Below are 11,144 nucleotides of genomic sequence, written 5' to 3' on the forward strand. Positions count from 1 at the left end.
AGGTGCAAATATCCCTGTGTCCCTGGCTGAGGCTTGTCATATGTGGTCTTGGAGACATGAGCTTCATAGTAGTTGAGGATACTTCCATGACGCTTAATCTTCGCTTCCTCCTCTTGTTGACATGTTGCTACTGTACATGTGCTCTTCAGCCTGTACCTAAAAGTGTTGATGGTTTTGTTGAGGTTGTGCTCCACAAATTTTGGTTCAATCTCTTCCTTTTTTTCCTTTCTAAAACAAAACATCTAGGTCGTCACTTGTGTTTTCATATTTCCATGCATATTTTTCACTATGTAGTGTTTACTCCTATTTTATCTGCCATTTTCAGGTGATTATTATCCAATTGTTCCTGACTCTTGTGTCAGGCAGTTGCATGTCCTGCGACTGAATGCTATGGGCATGACAGGTCACAAAATGTAAACGAACACAAATATAGATGCCATATATTGAATGATCATTCCTGGCAATAATCAACAGATACTTTGTATTTTACACTAAGCAACATATGCCAAGAATATGTTGCAAGCCAACGGTATCAAAAGAACAAATAAGACACTGGAACATCATTTCCTTTACAGTGCTTTTGCAAAACTCTTTCCACAAGAGAAACAAAACATGCTCTTCCCCAGTATAACCCTATGACATCCTCAAAAACTAACCTAACAACACAGGGGGTTTCGTGTGTATTTTTTCTTTCTCCTAACCGTAACACTAAATATTGACAATCTTAATGAAACTAATCGGAGAAGAAAATTTACAAGGATGCCTTGCAAAGATTTGGACCTACCAACATAACTCCATCTGACCATTGAACCCAATATGGTACAAAGTACAATTTCAGCAAAACTTCATGAGAAACATAACTTGATTCTTCCTGCCGACAAAAATTAGCTGGTTTCGAAGGATTCTTCTGGCGATCTGGCAACCCAATCACTCATGGATATCAAGATCCTTGCTGGCACCGACGATTTTCTACCTGATTCCACAGGAGTTTAGCCTTCATTCGTTTCAGCGGGATTCGACTTTCCCTGCTAAAAGTAATTCGAAAATTAATGAACCAACAGCAGCTTAGTTTTTTATCATCTTTCTAGCTAGAAGAACCATTGGGATTGTCAAGATTTCAAAATGCTATGTGAATATATTGCTCTAACTTTTTCTTCTCCTTTTCTCCAAGGATTGCATAGAGAGGTTGGTCCTTCTTTATAGATACACAAACTATTGTATCCTAGGGCACTGCACATTCTACGACGTACCTTGCTCTTCTCTAGCCATCCAAGCCCCCTAGAAAGTATGCCCAATTTCTTGTTAGGTGTATCTTGATTTGGTTCTTGATTTATCTTCCCAAGGTCTGCATGCGGTGACCTACAAAAGAATCCAGTAAAATGAAATGTTACCATGTGAACATAGACTTGCAATATTAAAAATCAGCGAGAAATATATATAACAACTAGCACTAACCACAGTATCTGCTGATAGAGAACGCGACAATGAGAAAACAAAAGAAACCAACTAAAGCACAAGCAATTAGGATACATACAATGACTTGAGAAGCAAATTAGTCTTGCTCGTTGCCCAGTGTAAAGTTCACAACTGTATTTTGAAAAGAGCACGGCAACAATACTAGGTAATACTAGGAGGGTGGAAGATTTCAGCTAAGTAACCAAAACATACTTTGGGGCGAACGTTTGGATGGCTTTAACCTGCCCAGCCTGGTACTGCTTTGTAGCTTCCAACATAGTTTCTGCCATCACAGCTCTCTTCTCCATTTGTGAAAGTGCTATCAAGACTGCTTCATACTTCTCCTGCATATACAAGGTATGAAACCTTATGCATCTCACCTTCCCCAACAGTATAAGTTGTACAAGTAGAACGAAAAACAGCACTTCCAGAAAACAGCTTTAAAAAGCGGCTCCAAGATTAACCTGGATCAAATGAGCAGCATATTTTTGTTCAGCAGCATCTCGCTCAGCAGCTATGCGGGCATCTTCTGTCACTTTCTGCTCCTGCTCCATTCTTAACAAAATCTGCATGGGCAAGTAAATGTGTGTACTTTTTAAGCAACAAGACAGAACAAAATACTTCAAAGTTGAGAGTGTTATGCAATCTAAAGCCAAGGCACTAAGACAGCACCTCAAGCATTGCCTTTTCTTGTTCTTGCTTATCTTCGAAAGATTTTCGGAATTCAGATACCTCTGCCTCCAATTTCTCAACCTGAGAATCTTCTCTAAGTCAAGAACATATAGATCAAAATTTAAGAAAGAAGGGAAAAGGGACCAAAGGACTTAAAGTACATCATTACTGTGATAATCTTAAAGTGACTCTTTATTTAGAAACAAATACAGACATAAAGTACAAGGCGTGTGCTCTCTGATTTTGCTGACCATGTGGCGACTCAGGAATTGCAAAATGACTGCGTCTTTGACTCTGCTAATCCTAATGTTGCCATGCTGGTTGAGGAGGTCATCGTCAAAGCCAAGCTATAGATGCTCACTGGAGGGAAAGAGCTGCGTCGGCTGCCACTGCACACACGGCGGCCTGACGTTTGATCCTAATCATTTAGGGCAGCTGTACAGTTCTTTCCCTTTTTGGTGTGTTTTTGCCTTGTTTTGTTCTAGCTTTAGCCCTTAGCCTTTCAGTTTATTGTTCTTCACATTTTTCGCTGTTTTGGCTGTAAGACCCACGCCATCTCAGTGCCTCTTCTATTACGGAAGACGTGAATTTTGATGCATGTTTAGGAAAAAAATCCAAACATAAATATGCAAGGGATCTTTTTAACCCAAAAAAGGACGGGGAGTTTGAACTGCCATAAATTTGTGCTATCCTATGGAAAGAAGTTAGTCTAGATAACATCATTACCGTAGCACTCAGCGTACGTCTATTGTCTTGCGTGACCATCTCCATTAAAGCAGTTTCTAACTCCTCGGCCCTGTGATTATCAAGAAATATAAGCCAAGCTTTATGGACATGTGTTGAGAGGCCAAGTAAGCAAAACGTTACAGTGCAAAATTAAGCCATATGGCCCAACTTACAATGACAAACAAGATGAGAATATACATGATTTAAGGATTAATACCAATTCCAGATGCAGATTTAGATAGGACTTTTATAGTGAAATTGATGAACAGGTTTCAAGAAATTTGGTCACACAAAGTAAATATCTTCTGGCTTATTATGAAGACGCGAAGGAGATAGGGAGCACAGTGTCCCTTTGAATAATACCTTTCCCCTGAATACTGTAGCTAAACTCAGATGTATGAACAGAACCAGTAGACAACTTTGTTGTTCAAACCAGAAAGTATTTTTTTGTTTGCTATTTTTAATATATGTTGAATACCAAAAGGTACTTTTGTTTTAACTATCACTCAGAATGTTGAAAGGACATGCATTTTTCCTTATATTTAACTGAAGAACTTATACCAGCATTGTAGCATAACTAGAAAATGAAATTTATACGGATGCTGCCTTAAAGTGAGCACATATTACAAGTCTTAAGGGAGCAAATGAAATCAGAATCAGAACAGAAGTAACATGAACCTGAGTTCAGCTGATCTTTTCTCCTCAAGCAGTTTGCACAGCTCAACCTTTAGCCATGTTACCTGTGTGAAAGCAATGCAACGTGTACTCAAAATTCCAGATTGGCAAAAGAAATCAGATTATTAAGCTCAGAGAAAACTAAATTATACAGAAAAAGAACCATTAAGGAAAAGAACCATCAAGCGTGACCAAAAATCAGTTTGGTTGCATGCCTGGGAGGTCGACCATGGAAGCCATTTTCTTGGTACGACAACTTATGGAGAGATACAGGGAGCAAAAGATAGACTTGCATATGGTGTCCATTGACTTGGAGAAGGTTTACGATAAGATACCGCGGAATGTCATGTGGTGGGCCTTGGACAAACACAAAGTCCCAACAAAGTACATTATCCTCAGCAAGGACATGTATGATAATGTTGTGACAAATGTTCGAACAAGTGATGGCGACACTGATTACTTCCCGATTAAAATATGACTGCACCAAGGGTCAGCTTTGAGCCCTTATCTTTTTGCTTTGGTGATGGATGAGGTCACAAGGGATATAAGGAGATATACCATGGTGTATGCTCTTTGCAGATGATGTGGTGCTAGTCGATGATAGTCGGACGGGGGCTAATAGGAAGTTAGAGCTATGGAGACAAACCTTGAAATCAAAAGGTTTTAGGCTTAATAGAACTAAAGCTGAGTACATGAGGTGCGGTTTCAGTACTACTAAGCACGAGGAGGAGGTTAGCCTTGATGGGCAGGTGGTACCTCAGAAGGATACCTTTCGATATTTGGGGTCAATGCTGCAGAAGGATGGTGATATCGATGAAGATGTGAGCCATCGAATCAAAACCAGATGGATGAAGTGGCGCGAAGCTTTTGGCGTTCACTGTGACAAGACAGTGCTACAAAAGCTAAAAGGCAGGTTCCATAGGCCGGCGATTCGACCCGCAGTGTTGTATGACGCTGAGTGTTAGCCAACTAAAAGACGATATGTTCAACAGTTAGGTGTAACGGAGATGCGCATGTTGAGATGGATGTGTGTCCACACAAGAAAGGATCGGGTCTGGAATGATGATATACGGGATAAAGTTGGGGTAGCACCGATTGAAGAGAAACTTGTCCAACATCGTGTCACCGTCTGAGATGGTTTGGGCATATTCAGCGCAGACTCCAGAAGCTCCAGTGCATAGCGGATGGCTAAAGCGTGCTGATAATGTTAAGAGAGGTCGGGGTAGACCAAACTTGACATGGGAGGAGTCCGTAAAGAGAGATTTGAAGGACTGGAATATCACCAAAGAACTAGCCATGGACAGGGATGCGTGGAAGTTAGCTATCCACGTGCCAGAACCATAAGTTGGTTTCTAGATCTTATGGGTTTCAGGCTTTCAGCTCTAACCTACCTACCCCAACTTATTTGGGACTAAAGGCTTTGTTGTTGTTGTTGTTGTTGTTGTAAAAAGAACCATTAAATTATACAAAAAGATCACCACAGAGAACTATTACGAATAACCAAGTTTTAACCATCAAAGTGACAAATAAACTTGGATGCATATTATATACGCATCTTCATTACATTCTTTTAGGGAAACAACCATCTCATACAGTAAAAAATGGAAATCAGTAGAAGAGGATCTTTTTTACCTGATCTTGAAGATCAATGCCCTCATCCAACTCATTTTCTAATGCTAAACCAGTAAGGTAGCTCCCCAGGTTTGTTGACCCAGAGTCCCCATTCACTTGCAAACCATCTGCCCCTTCCTTGGAATCAACTTGTGGGCACACAGATGAGGGGTCATGTTTAAAGCTATATAATTTAGTTGCTAACCCCTTCTTATCTTTCCAGGATTTACGGTCTTTTGATCTTTCCTCCATAGCCGCTATAATCTCTGGCCTGTGCTTTTCTCTTAGCTCTCGCAATCCCATTTCTTTGACTGACTGAAAACCCATACAAGCTGTCAATACAAGTTGGCTGCTGTCAAAGGTAGAGCCAGCAAGAGACTGCAGTAACGTAATTGCATCTCCAGCATCCTTTGTGGTCACCAAGGCAGGCCCTAAAAGTTAACATAAAAGATAGTGTTGGGTAGACATAAAAGTTTAGTCAAATGAACAAAAAATAGGACATAGTAACATTTTCAGATTAATCCAAAAACGGATAACTAGTACCATATAAGTCCAGCAAAGCAAGGGTTGTCCGGAACAACATTGTACGATTTCCTTCAAAGAGGATCACATCCCAAACACGAAGAACTAAAAGACAGGAAAAGTTCCAATCAGGTATAGTTAAATCATTAATCTGTTCGAACATATATACAAATATAAGGATTATGTAACACATAAAAAACTAGTGTGGGTTTGTTCAATATCCTAACAAATTTTCTTGAGATGCTAAGTAATTTAAGGGGCTCTAAATAATCAAATATTACAGCAGCAAGCTAGAGAAAAATGTTTGTAATTGCATATTGTCATATCTTCATGAAAGCACAAAGATATTGTATAAAACCTGACCACTTTCCCATGGAAGCATGTTGATGAAAATTGAAAGAAACCATGGTCCAGTCACCCATGTCACCTGAACTCCCAAGATATCCGTATGTTTGGCTGAAAGAGAGTTGCGACCGATGTGAGTGCAAAGTGATAACCACCATCAAATGCTCTCAAGGAAATAAATCATTGTGCCTTCAGACAAATCTAAGCTATGTCAGCTCCTGATTTCAACTGAATGTGAGTCATATCCACATGCGTCATTTTTTAGTAATACTGTGAATGTAAAAATACATAGGTATCAGTAATATCAGTGGGATACAGACCCAATTTTGGGAACCTTTCTCGTACAACGTCCTCAAGAACAAGTTGGTCAACCTGAGAATGAAGCGGCAACATTATACAACTGTTCGCGGCATAAAAAACATGGATGAATAAATCGTCAAAAAATCAGAAGTACCTGTGATTCAATCATTTCCTCAGTGTAGTAACCCTCAAAGTACTCGTCAATGACCCCCACCAGAGCCCTAAAATACAAAAAAAGCAAAGAAATTGTAGAACTGGAGATAGCTTACGATCTTGAACCATAAAATTATCATTCATCAGACGTAGCTTTCAAGAGAAAAGGCACAGTCCTACCAGAATGCATTCTCTTCAGGCATGAACAATAAAAATAGCCCGGCAAAAAAGTTCATGGCCTACAACAAAAAACAAAGATGTAAGATAAAATACTACCATCATTATCTCAACTTAAAAGTACAAAACAGATTTTAGGAACATAGGCTCATACAAACCCCTTCACAGGTCTGCACACTATGCAAATAAATAAATAAATCATAACACTAATTTAGGCACATGTAGAAAAATCATGACAAAGTAATGATATGCATACTGTAAAAAAAAGCAAGAGATAATAAGAAGTTATATAACAAAGCAATGTTCATATCTTTTGTTTCCTTGCACTACACACATGATAGTATTTTTCTACACTACCATGATTGTTTTTTAGATTTTTTAAGATGTCTAGGCATACAAACTCATGGATGGTTACAAAAAATAAGGTCAAAATCCAAAAATCTTCAATGAGCAAATTGCCTGGCAGTATCCAACAGATGGATTATGCCTTGCGTATGCTGTTAATAACCGCCTCAAGGCATTTCTCCCGTCCTCATCTAATGCAGGGTGTCCTGGAAATGTTCGAGGCAAATCCTGTAATGATAACAGAAAAAATCAAGTGTTTAGAAACACTAGAACTTGTTAACCCAGGACACACTTCCACTTAGTTTGAACTGTTAGTGAACAACCTTCTCTATCTGTCCTTTCCACTTCTCAGGCTTGGGATCCTTTTTTGGTGAACTTTTCTGTTCATTCACCACTTGGTCCTTAAGGTCCTTTTCATCCAATACATCGGTCCTTTCATCTAGCAATTTGTTGTAATACCCAGTGATTTTCCGAGCACCAACACCCACAAATGCTTGCCACATCTGCAAGAAAACAAACCAAATATAATTGTAAAGGTATATCTCATAGACGACAGATAAGCAAGGTGCAATTCTGGTTGCAGTTGCACCTCTCCTCTAAGAGCGATTGGCACACCTCCACGAACCAAGCTCTCCAGTTCCTCCCTCCAAGGAAAATAAGACCCTCCATTGTCTCCCTCCAATGTAACACTCGTTGAATCACCAGGTGCCCCGTCCTGTGACCGATCCACCTTCTCTGCATCATATGACTCCTCTGCTGAATTCCCTTCATGAGTTTCTTCTACCGCCCTGTCTTCTTCAATTGACGCAAGCGGTGTCGCAACCTCTCCAGATATGGCATTTGCAGTATCATTTCTTTTGACGACCCGAGAGCTCATCATTTTCTCAATGATGCTGAGTGATGCCCTCACCCGCCGCCAAGACTCGACTTTTATGGGCTCCAATTCATCCAACAACCCCTTATCGAAGGGGATCTCCTCAAACCTTTTGAAGTTGTCATTATTCACTTCTCCCAGTTCCTTTGACCCACCATTTTGATCTTTAAATCCTTCCGAGCCCCCATTTATAACTTTTATTTCTTCAGAGCCCTCATTTATTTCCTTGAATTCTTCCGAGGCTTTGTTCGGTGTTACACAGTCTGCACTGGCCTCCTCTTTCAGTTTTTCTGAGTTGCCAGCAACATCGTTGAAATCCTCTGGCTTGCCTTTTGCTTCTATGGATTCATCATTGTCATCAACTTGATCTACGCGTTCTATTTTGATGTTCCTCTCTTCTGCTTCACCTTCGTCTTCATCACAATCTGCCCCTCTGCTACTGCTGTCCTCTTTTGGTTTTTCCAAGTTGCTAGTGACACCCTTAATATCTCCTGGCTCGCCATTTACTTCTCTGAGTTCCTCGTTGCCGCCAGCTTCCTTCAAATATTCCAAATTTTTGTCGGTATCTGTGTTTTCGGCTTCATGGTGCTCTTCTTTGACGCTCTTTTCTGCACTTTCAGCATCCCCCGCAGCAGCGGCATGAATGCTGGGTGTGCTGGGCAAATCCGCAGAATCAGCCAATCTGTCCAAGAAGTCCTTCCATCTATGTGTTCTCTCATCTTCCTCTTCCTAGCGACCAACCCACAGAAAGATGAGAAGTTTTCATATAAGTAAATAAACAGAGAAAGGAAGAGAACATTTGCAGTCTGACAAATTACCTTGTAAATCTTGGCATACTCGCGGAAACGCTGCAGATGCTGCGGCCGCACCGCGAAGCCATAAACGTCCCTGCGCCAAACCTCAACAACATCAGCCACAATGCCCAGAGACGACAACTCCGGCCACCGCATTACCCCCAACACCAATCCTGACCCGGACCAAATCTAGAAAAGACGACGAGGAGAGGGAAGAGGCAAAGAAATGGAAATGAGGGCTGGCATTTATGGGCTTTACCGGGACTCGGCGTCCATGGGGATCAACGCGCATTAAAGAAGAAGCGACAGGGCGACCTGGGCAGCGCACGCCATGGATTGACCAAAGCCATAAACCCTAGGCCGGCCGCGCCCCGAGATCCGCGCACATGGGAAGAAATGCGAGGAAAAAAATGAAATTGAGGGGGTCGTGGGCGGGGTGGGGGGCGAAGAATCACGAACGGCGAAGGGATCGCGGTGAGATGGGAGGGGAGCCGCGCGCGAGCCCGCCCGTTAATTGCACCCCTCCACGCCCCCCGATGCCCGGACGCGAGGCAGACAGAGAGGGGAATAGAAGAAGATGGATTCAGCGCATATCGTGGGAATGGAAGGGGCAAAAAAAACTCGTTTTGCGTGGAGGCGGGAGCTCCGGAGCACGTGGCGCGCGGCACGACGATGTCGGCGGAGCGGGCGGGCGGGCGCCATCGGTTCCCTCTGGTTGGTGGACGGTGCATGGCTCTGTTGCTTGGTTGATTTGCTGCTGCTGGCGGCACCGACTCACCTCTTGTGGTCGAAATCGAAGTCGAAGGGCGTGGCGCCCATGGTGGCGTGGGCGCCCCGGCGGCGGCGCGCGCCGTGGCCGGTCGTCGGGGCGCAGCGGTTCGTCGTCGTGGTCTCAGTTTGACTCGTAGGCAGCTCCCGCGCCGCGAGGGAGGACGAGGAGGGGATCAGGATGATTAAATCCGGCTGGGTTTGCCCCGGATTTTGAATGATGGAGATTTCGTGAATGAGAAAAGGAGAGGCTTTTTCTGTAGTCCAACACAAGCTTCTCCACTGATGAATCGCGCCATCATACAGGCCAGGGTGCGTGGTTCATTGGTTGGTGTAGTACACTCGACTGTGTACCTTTGATTGAAATTAAATTAAAAGCGGAGGATCGTGTAGTGCGCACTTAATTATGTGATGGTGTCGCGCTCTCTGTGCTCCCCTCGTGCCATGGCAGGCCAAGTTTGACCTCGTCGGTTTGCCGGTTCGGTGAAGAGACGACCGGACGTGGTCCCCGGCAGCAGGCAGCAGGCAGCAGGCAGCGAGGGGAATCAGATCATCTAGAGCATCTGTGTAGCCTCAAACTCGTCTCAAACGATCGGGCGGATTGACCGATCAGCGACCGATCATAAAAAAACGACCCATCCAGACGCCACAAAACGTTCTCAAATACCCGAGTTGTCCGGCGCTTCATATATCCAGCCAAAATATGGGCGGATATAGAACGGTCCGGACGCGTCAGACCGGTCCATCACGACCCCACAAATATCCTCTTCGATGAACCCTATATCACAGTCCGCACAGAGCAACTCCAACACCGACCCAAAGGATGACGCTTTTGTCTGTTTTTTGTCCATTTGGGTCGCCGCTCGCTTGGTGCCCACCTTCTTTTTGATTTGGGTCGGCAGTGAGTCCAACGCGCCGACCCATATTTATCGGCGTGGCCGGCTGGCCACCCTTTTTCAACAAATAGGCACACGTATTGCATTATTTCATAAGCAAATATATAGTTCCACGCAGACTAAGGCATAGCCTAGTGGTGGGAAGGGGTTGATGCCTTTCCACCCACCCAGGTTCAAGGCATGGTACTTGCAATTTGGGTTTGTTGCATCAATTATACTGTAGGGGTTCCCTTGCAGTCTTTCAGTCAAAAAAAATATATAGTTTCACAACCAAATAAAGCATAGTTTTACAAGCAGAATAAAAATTAAATTGTCTCACATAGTTTTACAAAGCTGAATAAAAAGGATACATCTATTGATTGCCAACATGAGCCCACATATGCTCAACCAAATCATTTGCAGTTGCATGTGAGTTTCCCAATCACGCATTTCATGATAAAAATGGGTGAACTGTTCAAACGTTGCCGCTCCTTCATGCTCAGACACAGCATTCACACCGTGAAAGTGAAACCCTTGATCGTAGATACGTTCCGGACGCTCATCTTCTACGATCATATTGTGCATGATCACACAAGCAGTCATCACCTCCAACAGCTTCTTCGTGCTCCAAGTCCTAACAGGATATCGGACGATGCCCCATTGAGACTGCAAAACACCAAAGGCACAGTCGACGTCCTTCCTAGCACTCTCTTATCGTAGTTGTGGCCGTTGATAAATACGGACACCTAGGTAGTCTCCTTTGTCGTAGTTACGGCCGTTGATGGTAACATTCACCGGCGGCCGTTGCTTTCAGCAAGCCTTGCAAAACATTAGCGAGCGTTGAAGCACGTT

At 43.1% G+C, this 11,144-nt stretch overlaps 1 protein-coding gene across 7 annotated transcripts; it reads right to left on the reverse strand.

Annotated features, from left to right (window-relative positions):
- Positions 1-414: 414 nt before the first annotated feature.
- LOC123092512 (ecotropic viral integration site 5 protein homolog) lies at positions 415-9,737 on the reverse strand. 7 transcript variants are annotated; one of them, XR_006444696.1, is made up of 18 exons: positions 9,428-9,737; positions 8,674-8,743; positions 7,571-8,584; positions 7,305-7,484; positions 7,096-7,209; positions 6,640-6,698; positions 6,461-6,527; positions 6,327-6,378; positions 6,025-6,117; positions 5,683-5,766; positions 5,161-5,570; positions 3,532-3,593; positions 2,854-2,923; positions 2,128-2,216; positions 1,920-2,021; positions 1,669-1,799; positions 1,251-1,359; positions 415-1,025 (listed from the first exon to the last, which is right to left on the reverse strand). XR_006444696.1 is itself a non-coding variant. In XM_044514310.1 (18 exons), the coding sequence occupies exons 1-18, from the start codon at positions 9,466-9,468 to the stop codon at positions 990-992; spliced, it is 2,778 nt and encodes a 925-aa protein (XP_044370245.1). In that variant the 5' UTR covers positions 9,469-9,734; the 3' UTR covers positions 415-989. The 7 variants fall into 7 exon arrangements, 5 of the variants coding, with proteins under 5 accessions (XP_044370245.1, XP_044370246.1, XP_044370247.1 ...); XM_044514310.1 differs by having other exon boundaries at positions 415-1,028; positions 2,128-2,208; positions 9,428-9,734; XM_044514311.1 differs by lacking the exon at positions 9,428-9,737 and adding an exon at positions 8,909-9,360 and having other exon boundaries at positions 415-1,028; positions 2,128-2,208.
- Between the last annotated feature and the right edge of the window lie 1,407 nt (positions 9,738-11,144).

This window comes from Triticum aestivum, chromosome 4B, assembly GCF_018294505.1.
Source record: "Triticum aestivum cultivar Chinese Spring chromosome 4B, IWGSC CS RefSeq v2.1, whole genome shotgun sequence".
Taxonomy (NCBI): Eukaryota; Viridiplantae; Streptophyta; class Magnoliopsida; order Poales; family Poaceae; genus Triticum; species Triticum aestivum.

Coding starts and splice junctions, on each gene's coding strand:
- LOC123092512 (XM_044514308.1), bottom strand. CDS start 8,805: ATGCGGTGGCCGGAGTTGTCGTCTCTGGGCATTGTGGCTGATGTTGTT. Junction 5,767..6,024: donor CATGCTTCCATGGGAAAGTG/GTCAGGTTTTAT, acceptor CCTGTCTTTTAG/TTCTTCGTGTTTGGGATGTG. Junction 1,800..1,919: donor ATGCTGCTCATTTGATCCAG/GTTAATCTTGGA, acceptor TTGTATATGCAG/GAGAAGTATGAAGCAGTCTT.